Here is an 18,062-nt window from a genome sequence, read left to right as displayed (position 1 = left end):
ATAAACTTACAGAGATGGAATAAGATTTATATATATTTTAAAAAACAATGGTCCTTTGAATAGATGTCATGGCAGATACATTTTGTGTTAATCTTTTGCATTTACTTTGGTCCATGCATTTTCACCAGATGGCTAATTGCTTTTCTATTGAATACAGCAACCCAAGAAGATGCCCACATGAAACAGTTAACAAAGCACTACATTAATCTCACTGATCTAGTAGATGATTTCAAGCAGATTTCAGTTTCCCCATTTCTCTGTACAATGTTCAGTCCGTAGCACAATTTTTCTTTTTCATATCAGAGCACAGTGCTTGGAAATTCATTTAAGCCAAGAACAAAGCCCACTTCTGAATTACCAGGACTGTATTGGCAATACAGAGACAAATAAAGGGAAGAAGGACAAACAGAAATTGATACACAGTTTCATAGAACAGATTGTATAAACATTTTTTGTAACAAGAGATATTGTCTCCCCCCTGCCCAGGCTATGAAGGAGAGGACAGTTGAATTATCCACAGGGTCAGTCTGATCTTTATAATACCCTTTAATGATAAGGTGATGCCTGCACTTGGATTAAGCTGTTCTAATTTTCATTAGAGTCTTTGTCTTCTTCAGGCACATGGCCTTTCAGTTGCTAGGTTCTTAAAAATGCCTCTACAAAGCCAAAGATCCTCGTATACTTTCAAATGGCAGGGTCTTGACCCCAAGATGACGTCAGAGCTTTTACCAATAGTGATTACCATTCCTGTCACAAGAGAACAATAGTTACAATGTAGGTAAATGGTAGAACAGGCATTTCAGAATCTACTTTGTCCCCTAATGCCCTCCCAAATAATGGACTGATATAAGAAGAAATATAGTTCTCGTATAGTATCTTTCCTTCTAAGAATCAGCCTCAAAAAGGGTATCCACTGTCATTCACAAAAAAGTGACCAAAAGCAGAATGCTCATTAGTCTTACAAGTTGCCTTCTGATGAGCTCACAGGGACAGCCAGCTCAAATCACACTCAACTTCTTTAAAACAAAATACTTTTAAAAAAATGAACACCATGAAGTTCAGATTGCAGGTATCAGCTGTTATTTATCCACCTTTGCCCCATTTGAAATAAATTAGTGCGATCAAGCTATATCACTCCGATTATTCTGCTCAGTCTTTGGAACAGAGAGCCTTTTTTGACAGGGAAGGAAATTCAACTTGAAGCCTGCACATTTCCTACCGTGCCACAAACAGACTGCACGTAATGGTTTTGTGAATACATACTGGACCTCAATGATACTGCTGCATTACAAAGTGGCCCTCCTTCCCACACCTAAACCACCTTTGTACACAGCATCTTTCAATTCCAAACTACCTTTAGTACCAGTTTCCAGTAAAAACCTAAGACCTTTAATCTGTTTTGCAACACTGGTCAAACTAGTCAACTTCTATAACTAAAGTGACATTCATATGTTGGATCTTACAGTCACAGGGAAAACACCAGGCTCAAAAGACTGGACCTATTCGCTGTACCTGTGATTTAGTCCACACAAGCCACACCTGGGCACAAGACTTATGTACAACTTAAGGAGGCTTCTAAGAGTTTAGTTTACATATGAACAAGGGGTATGTGCTGCCCAGTCTGAGTAAAGCCATACCTTACCCAGAATCCAATACTTCCTTCACAGACAAACCATGTCCCTTTGCATAATTCCTGCTTTGGTGTGAGAGGGGCTGAGGCTTGTTTGGTGCCTTCCACTTTAGGAGGCCTGAGAGACTTCTTTAAGGCACAACCTTTACAACCAATACCCGACCTACCCAATCAATACTGTCCTTTATTGCCAACTTGCAAATGCTTAATTGACTTCACTGCCTAAGCCAGAACCCTTTTGCTTGCATTATTAACAACTGGCTCCCATTAGAGAACTGAAAGCAGATACCTTCCATAGATCCTACATATAATCCCAAGCACAGCCGTGTACCTTCAAATGGCCTTTTGTTCCCAGCACCTGATGGCCCATACTGAACAAAAGACAGTTCACAAAAGACGGGCTATTTTTCACTGTTATCAGAGAAAACATGAAAGATCTCCTATTCTGTGCCTTCACTCCAGACAAGGCTTTTGATCCACAGATATATGTTTTAATGCCTATTTTAAGAATTTGAATTACGAAGAAAAAGTTCTCTACAAGAGGGCAGTTGCGTTACACTGGAAGGCTCACATCAAGGTCTTTTCAATCTTTCAGCCAATCCACATGCTTCTCAAATCTCTCTATGGCCACCAGTCCTCTCAGCCTCAGATCTCCCCATCTTTCTGTATTAGGGAAAGCCATAGGACATGCCTCAAGCACACAGAAAAGGCAAGACATCATCTTTCTAGAACTACCAAGAGCCAAAGGATGGCAAAAGAGGCCACACTTGAGGGCAGCAGCCTTGTATATTTGCATAGAACCATGACATTCCACTTGAGGCAGAGTCACTGCTACCTAAGCTGTTACTATCGATGTTTGCCTGACTTCTGCTCACTTAGACACCAGCACCCAAAACTCCCCAGGCCGGGGCCATAAGCCAAGGAGACAGTGCAAGGGACAACTTCCCAATGTATCACTTGCACTAGAGGCTCCTCACACAGAAAGGCATCATGAGCCAAAGTGAAGCTGTTCGAAATATACTCTGTCTTCTGGCCACATCCCTTTGAACAACACTGGCTGCAGTGACACAGTCCTCCACAATTACAGGTGCTACTGAAGAGCAGTGCATGTCCTCTTGTTTGCTGTGTTACCTGTTACATGGGGGCCACAAGCCAGGCTATGTTCAAAGCATGAGTTGAAAAAGCCTAAGCAAGGACGGTGGGGATCAATCCAGAAGAATGTCCTCTGCTCCAGGAGTCACATCTCTTGTGCTCCCTTGAAGCAGATGCTGCCAGGAACAAATACTTATGTACAGTGCTGTATCGCAGTCTGAAACCTTGTCCCGTTTATTTTGCACTGAGCACCCTACCACCCAGTTGGCCTGGCCCTGCTTGACAGCAGTTTCTTCCAGTGGCTCACTGCATCTGGTTGGAAGAAAACCATTCTAATCCTTGGATGAAGATTCCACGCCAGGCTCAGTCCCTGCCTCCTAGGACTTGATGAGGGACTGGTCAGAGGCAGAATGGAGTTTGATGAAGGACAGGACAGCCTCTTTGGACAGCTTCTCTGCATCTTCCCTTTTCTGAGAGTCATGTACTTTGACGCCATCCCCCCATATCCAGAAAAGGCGGTTGAAGTAGCAAATGCTGTGGACAAAGAAGACAGAAATCAGCATAGAAAGCCAGCCCAGGCAATAAGAAAGGAAGCACTGTAGATACTAAGGTCCCTAACTCAACTCCTGTCCCTGGAAAGCAGCACAAATCATACCAAGTTAGATGTTCTTGATTCAGAATAAGGCAGCTGTTGGCATCTACCTTCACAAACTATCCAAATGCACTTTTCAAAGGCACTGCAGTATGTGTGCACACCCACCCTCGCATAAAATGCAGAAGGATCTTCAAGAAGCTTACATTACATGCTTAATAATCTTTTGGGTTTTTAAAATGGAGCTGGATGCCAAAAGAAAATCTATAATTAGTATTCAAAGAGACTTAAATACTGTATATGACATTCTACAAATTTAACACTTTTTTCTGATTGTAACATTTAAATATTTTGCAACAGACACTTCCCAAGCAATGATTCTCTTCTCCCTTTGTTGCCATTGTGGATATGGAAAAGTGAACAGGGCGCTCGACTGACACGGATCAGATGGTTTTTCTCTATTCCCCCCCCCCCCAATTGCTCAGCACAAGCAGAGTCCAGTGCAAAGTCGATTTCACCTTCAAAGGCAGAAAACAGTGTGGGAAATTGGAGAAAATCCCACTTTCCCTGGAAATCACTACTGCCTTGCTGGAAGGACTTATTCAAGAGCTGACTACCCAGCTCACTGCAAGGGAAGAATGGGAGTGAGTCACAGACAGAATGGGGGAGGGGGGCTAGAAGCCACAGCTCTGGGCAGAGATTTGTGCAGGGGACAGAAAAAGTCCTACTGGAAGTCCTGCTCAATGCCTTGCTTTGTGTCTTCAGCAACATGTTTTCAGGTTTTTGAAATGAGGGAAGTCAAAATACTTGGAATGTGAATTCTGAACCAGATTCTCAGCTCAACCTGGCTACAGGAATCTGAGCCCACAAGGCTGCAGCTAACTGCTGGGCATATTTTTATAAATTATCCAGTGTTCACAGCTGCCTCCAGGCAACCCACACAAGCTTACCTTCTTGCTGCCTCCAATGACTGGAAACTGCTGATAAGGTACATCCTTTAGACTACGGCTATGTCTTTGCTGTACTGATGTGGTTAGCATTACGGCAGACTTAGCCAGAGAAAGGACATGTAGCCAGGCCCAGATGTGAGAATGTATCTGGTGCTGAACATGGAGCCTCCATCCACCAGAAGTCACTGTGTGCCCTTCATACAGTGAAAAAGTTTGATACCTATACTAGAGTGCCATAAGCGATGGCCAAACTTTGCAAGATCATTGATCATTTCTGCAGGATCCAAACCTACAGTGTTCCTAGTGCAAACACCCTGGTCAGGTCTATAAAAGGAAGCTGTTTTAACAGAAACAGATGTATTTTTGCCTCAAGTCAAAGCACTGAGTAGAAAGGGGAAATCAATGTCTATTGTGTGAGAAAGGGGGAAAAACAATCACAAGTGAAATTTTTTTAGGCTTCCAAGAGGGTAAGGGAAATGAAGGAACCTTGCCAGAGCCCATAAAAGGTCTTACAGGAGACTTCTGAAAGGTCCAGCAAATAAAATGGACACAGCAGGCAATGCAGCAAGCTGAACTGTTCAAGCTTGACATTTTAGACAAAGGCATTTAAAAAAAAATCAGAACAGTACTCCCCCCACCCCCTTTCATGGCTTAACTTGTTTAGTCCAGAATCCATTCCTGAGCTCAGATTCTTCCTCTTGTTGAAGACTGCTGTCATATTGGGGGGGGGGGGGGGACAGAGTAACTAATTGCCACAGACACAGCAGCCATCGAGTCCAACAATTACTGGCATTTAATATTCACAGCCTACTTAGCTGCACTGTTCGAACAGAGTGATATTAGCATTGTGACAAGAAAATGTATCAACGTCTAATTACAGTCACATTAGAGCTCACAAATGATAATGCAATGCATCAGTTATCAAAGTCACACATAAGCCTCTTGCCTTCCTGTTGTTTTTAGAGCCATTTTTAAGTTTTCTGCCAAAATGCTGTTACAGGAGATATGCCCAGGGGGATGGGCAGGGGAGTAAATTCCTGGGTTTGTGAAGAAAAGCAGCAATGTGTTTCTTGCTGCCCTCATAACAAGCTGACAAAATAAAGTTCAAAGGGCTCCCACAGTTTCTCACTACCCAGCGTACCAAGAGAGAGGGGGAACTAGAAAGCGAGTCCACTGGAGCTCTAGGGTTTCCAGGACACTCAGAGCTAAGAAGCGGGCTTGCTTGCCTTATAAAGAATGATCCAGTGAATGGGACAGATGAAAAAGCTGCCAGTCTCTCTACTGTCTTCTAGTCAGAAAAGGTGAAAAGTTCTTTCATTGAACTGTGCAGAAAAAGTATGATACGTTCTTTCAAAGTACAGAAGGGGGGAGCAGTGTGGGTATGGGCAGGGAAGAGAATTCCAAAGATACGGAGCAATAAGAAAAAATGATGACTACATGTAAGAGGGCACAAGGAAAGTTTAGTGACAAAGACCAGTCAGGTCCCCTCTTGTGAACACCCATACAGTCCCAGAGCAAGACCAGCTGGGGGCAGGAATCCACCCCTAACTTCTCTCCACAGAGAACTTTTGGGAGGATAGGGAGTTCTTCTGTGCTGTGCTCTGAAAGAAGGGAGCGAAATCACCCATTTTTCTTCACTGAATGCAGGAGCAATGGAAGAGTTGTTTTGCTCCCTTCCTCCTGAGCTTCTGCAGAAGGCAGCAGTGACAAGAGGCTGTTTGTGCATTCTGCAAAGGATAACGTCTGTCCCCACCCACCTTCACAGTCTCTGCATGTGCCACAGGACTTGGGTAAGAGCAGATGTGACAGTAACTGCATGGAGCCTGTTCCTGTGCCAAAATCAGAATGCCTGCATGCCCCAAGGCACCTTGGCAAAAGAAACAGAATCTATAGTCCCACTGGTACTTAAGCCCAGAGTTACTATTTTTCACATTTGTCTGCCTAATCCTAAGAGCATGACATCTGAACTTTGCCAAAGCCAAAGTTACACTCCTATCATTGCCAGCCAAAAGAGATGGCAAATGGAAATCATCTGAGCAGCAGGGAAACCTGCTCAATAAAAGCGGTATGAAATTGGCTCTTACAGAAGAATATAGGTGACAACTAAAAAGAAAATGGGATAACGTTTCTGTTACAGCTCTGCCACAAGGGCAGAGTCTCTAGGAGTGACTGTGGATACCTAAGTAAAAGACTAGGGAAGGGTATAAAGACAGAATGAGGGGCTAGAAAGAACTAGAGGTCAAAAGTGTAATCCTAAACAGAGTTATACTCTTATATTACATCAGTAGACTCAGATAGATGTAAAGTGAACTGAAGAGCAGAAGACCATGGTTGAAACTGCAAACGAATCAAATTCAACAGGTGGCAGAATTCATGACGGCTGAAAACAGAAGGTAGAAAGCCTTACACGGCCTGGGACCAACGTATCTGAGGGACCGCCTCTTCCCGTACACGCCCCAAAGAGCGTTACACTCTATGGATCCACATCTCCGAGTAGTCCCTGGCCTGAAAGACGTCCATCTTGCCCTGACCAGGCCCCTTTTCCGCCCTGGCCCCCGCCTGGTGGAACATGCTCCCCATTGAGATCAGGGCCCTGCGGGACCTTCTTCAATTCCACAGGGCCTGCAAGACGGAGCCGTTCCGCCAGGCCTTTGACTGAGGCAACAGACATCCATGCATGGCCTCCCTGAGATTCTTGTCACCCACTTAACAACGGCTATTTCACCAACAGGCCAGGGAACCTCCCACAACCGAAAACATTTATTTCTGTTATCAGCTTGTGACCACCATTTTAATATATAGGATGATGTTTTTAAAAATTTAATTTTGATTGTATTAATGAAATATGTACTGTATAAATGAAATGCTGTTACCCGCCCTGAGCCCACTTGCGGGAAGGGCGGGCTATAAATATGAAAAATAAGTAAATAAATAATGAGATATGAGAATTATTACAGTCACTGCAAGACAGGTTTAAGAAGTAGGAGTTCCTTCTATTGTTCTTGTAGCAGGACCCAGAATCCAGAACCTGGAAGTTTCTTCATCTGATCACTCACAACATAGACTGTTTAGATGTTACACTGTGCTCCTCAGTTTTTGGTGCTGGTACAAGGGCCAAAGCCGAAAGGACGCTCAGTTGTGGATGTGTCTGATGGTGAAAGGAAAGTCCGATGCTGCAAAGAACAGTACTGCATAGGAACCTGGAATGTAAGATCTATGAATCAAGGTAAGCTTGACGTGGTCAAAAATGAGATGGCAAGACTGAACATCGACATCTTGGGAATCAGTGAACTAAAATGGACAGGAATGGGCGAATTTAACTCAGAAGACCATTATATCTACTACTGTGGCCAAGAATCCCATAGAAAAAACGATGTAGCCTTTATGGTCAACAAGAGAGTGAAAAAGGCAGTAATGGGATACAATCTCAAAAACGACAGAATGATCTCAGTCCGAATCCAAGGCAAACCATTCAGCATCACAGTAATCCAAGTCTATGCCCCAACCACTGATGCAGAAGAGGCTGAAGTGGACCGGTTCTATGAAGACCTACAACACCTCATAAAACGAACACCAAAAAAAAAAGAAAAAAAGATGTCCTTATCATCATTGGGGACAGTAATGCTAAAGTAGGAAGTCAAAAGGTAACCAGAATAACAGACAAGTTTGGCCTTGGAGAACAAAATGAAGCAGGGCAAAGGCTAACAGAGTTTTGTCAGAAGAACACGTTGGTCATAGCGAATACCCTTTTCCAACAACCTAAGAGACAACTCTACCTATGGACATCACCAGATGGGCAACACCGAAATCAGATTGACTATATAATTTGCAGTCAAAGATGGAGAAGCTCTATCCAGTCAGTAAAAACAAGACCTGGAGCTGACTGTGGTTCAGATCATGAGCTACTCATTGCAAAATTCAGACTTAAACTGAAGAAAATCGGGAAAACCACGAGGCCATTCAGGTTTGACCTAGATGTGACCTAGATCGCATCCCTGATAAATATACAGTAGAGGTGAAGAATAGGTTTAAGGGACTGGATTCGATAGATAGAGTGCCTGAAGAACTATGGACAGAGGTTTGTAACATTGTACAGAAGGCACCAATATCCCAAAGAAAAAGAAATGTAAGAAAGCAAAGTGGCTTTCTGATGAGGCTTTACAAATAGCAGAGGAAAGAAGGAAAGCGAAAGGCAAAGGCGAAAAGGAAAGATTTACCCAACTGAATGCAGATTTCCAGAGAACAGCAAGGAGAGATAAGGAGGCCTTCCTGAATGAACAGTGCAAAGTAATAGAGGAAAACAATAGAATGGGAAGGACTAGAGATCTCTTCAAGAAAATTGGAGAAATCAAGGGAACGTTCCATGCAAAGCTGGCCATGATAAAGGACAAAAATGGTAGGGACCTAACAGAAGCAGAAGAGATTAGGAAAAGATGGCAAGAATACACAGAAGAACTATACAAGAAAGACCTCAATGTCCTTGACAAACACGACGGTATAATCACTGACCTTGAGCCAGACATCCTGGAATGTGAAGTTAAATGGGCCTTAGAAAGCATTACTAACAACAAAGCTAGTGGAGGTGATGGTATTCCAGCTGAGCTATTCAAAGTCTTAGAAGATGATGCTGTTAAAGTTCTGCACTCCATTTGCCAGCAAATTTGGAAAACGCAACAGTGGCCACAGGATTGGAAAAGATCAGTATACATTCCAATCCCAAAGAAGGGCAACGCCAAGGAATGTTCAAACTATCGCACAATTGCACTCATATCACACGCTAGCAAGGTCATGCTCAAGATCCTACAAGCTAGGCTTCAACAGTACGTGGATAGAGAACTACCAGAAGTACAAGCTGGGTTTCGAAGAGGTAGAGGAACGAGAGATCATATTGCCAACATTCGCTGGATTATGGAGAAAGCAAGAGAGTACCAGAAAAATATCTACTTCTGCTTCATTGACTATGCTAAAGCCTTTGACTGTGTGGATCACAACAAACTATGGCAGGTCCTTAAAGAGATGGGAGTACCAGACCACCTCACATGTCTCTTGAGAAACCTGTATAAGGGCCAAGAAGCGACAGTTAGAACCGGATACGGAACAACTGATTGGTTCAGCATAGGAAAAGGAGTACGACAAGGATGTATATTGTCACCTTGCTTATTTAATATATATGCAGAGTACATCATGCGAAATGCTGGCCTGGATGAATCACAAACGGGAATTAAGATTGCTGGGGAAAAGATCAACAACCTCAGATATGCAGACGATACCACTCTAATGCCAGAAAGTGAAGAGGACCTCAAGAGCCTCTTGCTCAGGATAAAAGAGGACAGCGCAAAAGGTGGCTTGAAACTCAACATCAAAAAACCCAAGATCATGGCATCCGGCCCCATTACTCCTTGGCAAATAGAAGGGGAAGTCGTGGAAATAGTGACAGACTTCACGTTCCTGGGATCCAAGATCACTGCAGACGGTGACTGCAGCCATGAAATTAAAAGACGCCTGCTCCTTGGCAGGAAAGCGATGGCAAACCTAAACAACATGATTCAAAGTAGAGACATCGCCCTGCCAACAAAAGTCCGCATGGTCAAAGCAATGGTATTCCTAGTAAGTGATGTATGGCTGCAAGAGCTGGACTATAAGGAAGGCCGAGCGCCGAAGAATAGATTATTTTGAACTATGGGGCTGGAGAAGACTCTTGAGAGTCCCTTGGACTGCATGGAGATCAAATCAGTCAATCCTAAAAGAAATCAACCTTGAATGTTCCCTGGAAGGCCAGATACTGAAGCTGAAGCTCAAATACTTTGGCCACCAAATGAGAAGGGAGCACTCAGTGGAGAAGACCCTTATGCTGGGAAAGATAGAAGGTCAAAGAAGAAGGGGACGGCAAAGGATGAGATGGTTAGACAGTGTCACCGATGCAACAAACATAAAATTGAACAAACTTCAGAAGACAGCGGAAGACAGGAGGGCCTGGCGTGATCTGGTTCAAGGGGTCACAAAGAGTCGGACTCGACTGTGCGACTGAACAATAACAACAACAACAAGGAATACTCTGCTAGTTGTACAAAAAACTGTTGCAAGTATCCAGAGTACATCTTCTTTACCCCCCCCCCTTCCCATAGGCCTTAACCCTGTATGCTGCCTTTTTCTTGGATTTCTAACCACTTTCTTCCAGTACCACTAAACCGATCACTGGTCCTTATTGTGACATACATTTCTATACTGCAAAGCTTAACTAGTTTTGAGCCTATTTAACTGGAATCTGGGGAATTGTAATTTCACAATGGGGCCAGAGATCCCCTTGCAAACTTCAGAGTCCTCTTGACCACCTCCTCCTCCTGTATAAACTGGAAGTAGCTGTTTGAATGGTACTCACTGAAATGGTGAGACAGATTCAGGAGGAAGTTCATACGTTGACACTAGTGTTGATTTGTTGTAGAAAAATTTCCTGTTAGAGTGTTTGCTGATTGCCATGGTCCAGGGATCTATGAAGAAAGCCAGAGATCGTATTAAGAACAGAAACATAAGAAAAACTGTGTTTAAATTCATGAGCTAGAATTCTAAATCAAGGGGCTAAGCAGGCATCACATATGCTCACGGAAGAATAAGCATGAATGAAGAGAAGGAAGAGATCCTATACTTCCTTTCTTCACATGCAATGAACCATCCTTTGACTCAAGAAGGGGATGGGCATTTGGCCCACTTCTCTCTTCATAGCTGCTGCCCATGTCATGTGTCTTTTTATCTACGGGTGTCTCCCAAACCCTGGCATCACCTTTTTGGTGCTCAAAGGTGACCACTGGGGGGAAAACCAGACAAGAAACATGCAACTCCCCCACTGCCTCCCATAGATGCTGCATAGGATCCATCCTGTTACATCTAAGTACAAAATCCATGTGTATTTTGCTGAAACAATCTGGAAACATGAGCAGTCAAGTGATTAGACTCCTGCTCATTAGTCTTCCCCACAAAAGCCCTGCTGACTGTGCACTGTGTCATTCCATTTAACAAATATTCTTTCATAAAGGAAACATTTCTAAATGATGCTACACACCTTCTTCTAAGGTAGTTTAGGACAGTTCCCAGTTGCATTACTTTCTCTCAAGAACCCATCACTGGGATGGCTTAAGAGATGAATAACTTAATTATGGCTTGGAAAGGTATACAGGGGCAGCAGTTTATCCTCACGGATCAAAAGATACTGAATGAAATTCACACAATGCTAAGAAGTTTTGTTCTTCAACACAGCAGAACACTGAAACTCAAGTGTCCCAGCATGTTGTGATGGGTTAAAATAATGACTAGACAAATTCATCAATGGCTATTAGCTAAAAATGAGCATAGAATTCAACCTCATGTGCCAGATGGTGGACACAGGACACTGAATGAAACTGGTAATTGGCCTGCCCAATGTTCTTATTCAACTATTGTGTTATCCTACCCATTTCAATAGAGTTAGAATAGCATTACGGAGGAAAGGGCATTGGAACACAAATTCAGCACTGTGCGAAATAAATACTTCAGAGCACTTTGGGGAAAAGAAAAGCAGAGGGGCAACTGGGAGAGACCCAGACCCACCCCTGCAATAGGTTGCAGAACGTCTTCAGCAAGCGCCTTACACTGTTCTTTCACAAGAAGGGAGAAGTTCCCCAAATTTCTCCTACACAGCACACTCCAGGTAGCTCCAGGCTACCTCAATCAGGATGCTCAGGCACAGATGACACAACAAAACTAAGAGCTCAAATAAAAATACTGTTCATTATATGTTGTTGTTTCTTTAAAAGAGTGAAGCAAAAAAGAGCCAAAGATGGTCAGTATAACTATCTGGAAGCAAGAGACCACCTCCAATCCAAGCAGAATACACATGCCCCGACCTCAGAGGAGAACCTACCACTGACGGTCCGGACAATGTACAGTCCTGTGGGTACAAAGTGCCTGTCATCTCGGCCAGTGTATGACAGCCGTGGCATTCCACTTGAGCCCTTGATGATTTTCATCTCTAACCTGAGCATCCAAGAAAAAGGAGAAGAGGTGTTTACACACAATGCAACACAATAGGTGCAAATCTTAAATCAGCAATGGATTTTGAGAAATCCAATACAGCTCCGTAGCTGCAGCATGGAACTTGAACCTACCGGCTAACTAAGTCTCTAGGTTCAAGTCCTTGGTTCAGGCAAGTTACTGTTATGAGACACTAACATGACAAAAGCCAGACCACTGGTCTATCAAGGCTGATATTGTCTATTCTGACTAGCAGCCATTCTTCAGATATTCAGGTAGAGGGCACCTACTATTTGATCCTTTTAACTGGAAATGCCAGGGACTGAACCCAGAAGCTTCTGCATGATGCTGTGCCACTTAGCCACTGCTATTTCCCAATGCAAATTCAACTTAAGTTCCCCATCAAGAACAACCACCATCATCTAGTTCAAAGGAAGAGTTGGGAAGAATAAAAGCAGTCCTTTAAAGGGACTTTGCACACCAAAGAGTACTACAGAAACAATTTATTTCAATGAGACACGCAGAATAGGCACAGCAGTCCAGCAGACCCAGTGGAGTTTATCCAGAGTGTTAAGGGAAAGTAGCCAGAACTTTTATGGAGGCCAAGACAGCAGAGAGATTTAAAGAACGGGATATTTTGATGGCTGACTGTTTCACCACAATCTATTGATTCCATTATGCAAAACATCATTGTGCTTTAAAAGGACAGCCAAGCATGTTCTCAGTGTGCAGCCACTCATGCAATACTCATCTATGTCACAAAGAGGGGAAAGGAGACAGAACTCTGCAGGCTTGGCAATGACAACACTGGAGGCTGCAGACTTGGCTACAGCAAGCCAACGAATTTCCTTACCCTAGCCAATATGCATATTTTGGGCAGGCCACCATCTCTCCCTCCCCACCAATTCAGAATTTAACAGAATACTCTCTGAACAGCCTTTTCAAACAGTAACAGAGCCCTCCTTCTCCATTCCGCAGAACAAACCCTAGAAGTGCATGTTTTCTGAGGTCTTACCTTAGGAAAATCTTTTCCATGTCCTCTAACCTGTACACTTCTTTCACTCTGTGGGAAAACAAACCAGAAAGCCAAACTATATGCAGGCCCAAATTCACCTAGAGTATTCTAAATCAGTGGTCCTCAAAGGGCAAATAAACTCAGAAACAGCATTGTTGACTCTGCCTTTACAAACCCTATTCACTGTTACACTACCCAGGACTACGTCCTAAGCATGCACTGGAGTCGTGAAAATCTCAACCCCCAAGAGTATTAAAAGCTTGGGGGGGGGGGGGATTACAAAAAGAACAGAAAACTGAAAATAAAAAAATGCAACACTGATTGTATTTATAAATATAATGATTCCAAAGTCCATTGCTTCTACAGATCTGAAAAGTACAGGTTAGCAATACCACTAGAGCCCTTGGATCATTCCCATTTGTCTGATTTGAAAACTCGAGTACATAAGAATAGATGTTGCCCTACTATGAATTATTTCTGAATTGCTGTTTAAAACAACACAAGTGATGTGTGCCTTTTTGTAGGCCAAACTGGTTAACTGGTTGAAGCAGAGTTGGTTGAAGTTAAATCCATCTAAGACGGAGATCATCTTGCTGGAACGGTCTGGACCGACCTCCAAGGGACCTTCAACTCTCGGGTCTTGATGGTGGATTCTGTTAAGAGCTTGGAGGTTTGGCTTGACTTCTCTTTGTCCTTGAACAAGCAGGTGTCAGCAGTGGCAAGGACAGCATTTCTCTTTTAACAATCTTTTTATTGGTTTTCAGAACAAACAAACAAACAAAAAATACCATCGCCTCTTACTACAAAGAGTTTCAGCGAACAGAAGTGACCTAACGATGTGTTCTCCTATCATATCTATCTCTCTAACCATAATTCAACCTATATTTTTCCTAATTCATGTACCAGACCGTCTACCAACCCCTCGTATAAGTATTCCCTACTTGCAATACCAGATCTCTTTAATTCAAGATCAACACAGATAGCCTTCTGGTCTTTCATCTATTTACTCAGCATAGGCTTCCCGAAGTTTTTAAAACAACCTAAGCAGTAATGATAACCTACTTTTCCCAGTCAAATTCAGTAATTATCTATACATTTTATATACTATATAGTCTCATCAAAATAAAAGCTCAGTTTTCATACCCTGTTCTATACCTCCATATTTACTACTATTATTTTATTCCTACTATTATTCCATAACTTTACATCTCATTTAGATTCATAAGGAAACAAAATTATAAATACACTGACACATTCCCTTTTTCATTATCTTTTAACTTCTTACATTAAGGTAACTATGTATTCCCTAAATATTCCGTTTAATTTACAGAATATACAGAATTTTGCTAACTACGTTTAAACATGTGAACAGCTTGACTACCCGGTACTTGAACTTCCAACACAAAACCCGTCGAATTCATCCCTCTTTCATTGTCTGTATATTTTTACTTTTAACTTCTTACATTGAAACAGTTGTCTTACATTGAAACAATACTCCCTAACTATTCCATTTAATTTACTGAGTATACAGAACTTTGCTAACTACGTTTAGACATGCGAACAGTTAGACTACCCGATACTTAAACTTCCAACACAGAGACCATTGAGCTTTTCATAATTTAAACAGGCAGAAGAGGTTATTTTGCCACCAGGTACATACTGCAGTGTTGTCTTCTGGGGCACCTTCTTTTTGATAATCACAAGTAAATGTCTTGCCCCCTTATACTCGAGGCATTACATTTCCAGTTTCCACCTTTTTTGTTTTGCAGTTCTATTGTGTGTTCTTTGTGGTTTTTCTTATGGGGACGCCTTGCTCTTCTTTCAATTGATTTCTTCTCTTTTCGCCTGATCCCTTTTGTAAGTTCTATTCTCTCAGCGCGTTTTACAGAGTTCTTTAATTCTTTATCTTCCCTAGAACCGTCTCTTCTTTTCTTTGTAAAAAGAAGAGATGAATCCTGTATCTTTTCTTTCTTGCTATCGTCCTGTTCTTTCTTGGGAATCTCAGGGATTAACTGATATAGCGCAGGCCCTCACGCGAGTTCCACGTTTTGCAGTTTCTTGATGATGTTTTTACAGGCTTCCTGCTGCCAGTCGCACCTCATTAATCACGGATTCTTTGAACTGTTCCAGAGTTAACTGTCCCACTTCGGTATTTTGTAAGTCTATCGCTATCATTTCCTCTGCTGGGGTTTCTTCATTTTCCCCTACCATTGCCATTTTCGTTTGGGTTTTTTTTGCTCCACTCCTTTTTGCAGCCGCAAATTGTTTCCAGAGTTGGAGATATTCTTAAAGGGTCATTCCTTGAAGGTCTTCAACAGATAATAAGAGGACATAAACGGACAAACGCCTTTACCTTTGTTGCAAATCAAACTTGAAAAACAAAGTCTAAAAAGGGAGGTCGCAGCTAGTGCAAGGCATGGAACCATGCCTGCTCCTCCTCTTGCTCCTGCATCAGGACGGAACAATCTCTCCCCCGCTAACCGCCGTTGCGGGGGGGGGGATCCACACAAGTCTCCTGCACCTGGCCTCCCTCCAAGAAATCCAGGAGGAGCCTGACACAAAGTTCTGGGGGGGGGGGTCTCCAAAGGAAGCCAGAAGGGCAGGGGAACTTGGGAGCAGCCCGAGAATCACCCTGGACGCCACACCATTTTCCCCTCACCGCAAGGACAGCATTTTTCTACTTACACCAAGCCCACCAGCTGTCTCCATATGTCTCACTCCAACCTAGCCACAATGATTCATGCCACAGTCACCTCTCACTTAGAATACTGTAATGTGCTCTATGTAGGGCTGCCCTTGAAGGCACTCCAGAAACTACAAGCAGTCCAAAACACAGCAGCAAGATTGCTGATAAGCTCTCCTTGGAGAGATCCTATCTGTCCTGTCCTGGCTTGGAACAGCTACACTGGCTGCCAAGTGAGTTCCGGATCAAATTCAAGGTGCTGGTGATTACCTTTAAAGCCCTAAATGGTCTGGGACCTTCATACCTGGTGGACCACCTTTTCTAACATGTCCCCCCAAAAAAACTTGTGCGCTTCATCTCGCAACCTGCTTGTGGTGCCTGGCCCCTGGGACATTCGCCTGGCATCCACCAGGATGAGGGCCTTCTTTGTGGTGGCGGCTCTGTCCTGGTGGAACCAGCTGTCAAATGACATGCAGGCCTGGCAGGATTTATCTAAAGTTCTGCAGGACCTGCGAAACAGAGCTCTTCCACTTGGCTTTTAGTTAGTTGGGCTTGATGTATATGGGCTGCTTTTTAGTTTTATCTGGATTATGTTTTTAAACTGAGGTTTTTTTACATTTTAACTTTTAGCTGCCTCAAGACCACCTGGTGGCAAGAAGTGGCACAAAAAATTAATAAATAAAAATGTGCTGCTGACCAGCACGTTCATTCAAATTAAATTTGTTACTCCCAAAGAAGGGGGGAAAAGATGAAAGCTGCTATATTACATGGGTATTCTATGTGGTGTGCTTCCAGGGTGACTCTCAATGCTCAAAAAACTGCTTTGTCCTGCCCTGGCCCTGCCATCCTTCCACTGAGCCCACAGGAAAAGATGGAGACCCACAGAGGTAGAATATGCTTGACCAACAGTTTTTCTATCCAGGTCATTTTGAACCTAATGTCCTCACCTACGGACTGATCAGAAAAAGTTTTCTCAGAGAAGGTTTCTCAGAGAAAAAGCCCTATCTCCCCACAGGTAACTCTTGCATTTCTAACACACAATTAATATGCTAGTTGATCATAGCTCCACTGCCCACCGCCACGTATTTATGCATCACCATCTCAGACAGCTGCAAGAATCCAAGCAGCCTCACTCACCTGATGGGGTTCATATCTGGCCGGCTAGGTTTAGAGACCGCTTTTACAAACTTCTCTGCTAACTGAATTCTAGAACCAAAGGAAAAGAGTTGTGCAGTTTAGGTACAAGGTCAGCAGGCAACTAGAAATAGTTCACAAAAAGAGAAGCACAAATGCCAAGAAAACAGCTCCATATAAACCCCCTCTGAAGCTTTTCAGTTTGCAGCAGTATAGTCAGAATTCTGGGAACAGCACATCTAAGGAAGGATGCACAGACAAACTGGGCACGAAGTGAGGAGAAACACAAGGAGACGTGCATCTGAGGCCTATTTAATAAGTTCCTTTCTGGTGCTTTTGTGTCTGCTCTAGGCCCATTTTAGGTTTGAATGACTCCAAACTAATGGGGTGGTCGTCTCTGCCACAGGCTTCTCTGAGGTGCACCCTATGCAGAGGCTGGATTACTACTCTTCTTTTTTCAAAAATGTGGCGGGGGAGGGGGCTGGCAGATTGGGTCCAGGCGACAGTAAACGCCTCCCTAAGAGAGGGGGTGGTCCTCCATACCTTGAACTGGGCAGTGCTGCATCTACTCCTAAAAAAGCCTACTCTAGAACCCAGAGAGCTGGATGGTTACTGTTTAGCCTCAAATGTACCATTCTTGAGCAAGGTGGTGACTGCGCTGCTTCAGCAATTCCTGAATTAAATGGATTGTTTGGATCCACTCCAAACTGGTTTCAGGCCTGGTCATGGGACTCAAGCAGCCTTGGTCGTCCTGACAGATGACCTGTAATGGGAGATGGACGGGGGAAGTACGACCCTGTTAATTCTCCTGGACCTCTCACCAGCTGCCCGTACCATCAATCATGGTATCACTCTAGTCCACCTTGTGTGTTTGGGACTTGGAGGCACTGTTCTGTGGTGGTTTCAGTCTTACTTTGGAGGAAGGTTTGGGGGGACAGCTGCTCCACCTCCTGACCTACAGG

At 43.4% G+C, this 18,062-nt stretch overlaps 1 protein-coding gene across 1 annotated transcript in view; it reads right to left on the bottom strand.

Moving 5' to 3' along the window:
* Positions 1-56: 56 nt before the first annotated feature.
* CMTR1 (cap methyltransferase 1) overlaps positions 57-18,062 on the bottom strand; it is a 55,605-nt gene continuing 37,599 nt past the window's right edge. The window contains exons 20-24 of the mRNA XM_015416939.1: positions 17,104-17,172; positions 13,284-13,331; positions 12,159-12,271; positions 10,644-10,752; positions 57-3,256 (exon numbers count right to left, since the gene is read on the bottom strand). Coding sequence (XP_015272425.1) covers positions 3,100-3,256; positions 10,644-10,752; positions 12,159-12,271; positions 13,284-13,331; positions 17,104-17,172 — 496 coding nt within the window. The 3' untranslated portion in view covers positions 57-3,099. The remainder of the gene's footprint in view (positions 3,257-10,643; positions 10,753-12,158; positions 12,272-13,283; positions 13,332-17,103; positions 17,173-18,062) is intronic.

Source organism: Gekko japonicus, unplaced genomic scaffold, assembly GCF_001447785.1.
Source record: "Gekko japonicus isolate JY-2015 unplaced genomic scaffold, Gekko_japonicus_V1.1 scaffold342, whole genome shotgun sequence".
Lineage (NCBI taxonomy): Eukaryota > Metazoa > Chordata > Lepidosauria > Squamata > Gekkonidae > Gekko > Gekko japonicus.
The sequence above is the reverse complement of the archived record's forward strand: the minus strand, read 5'-3'. Positions and strand labels throughout refer to the sequence as shown.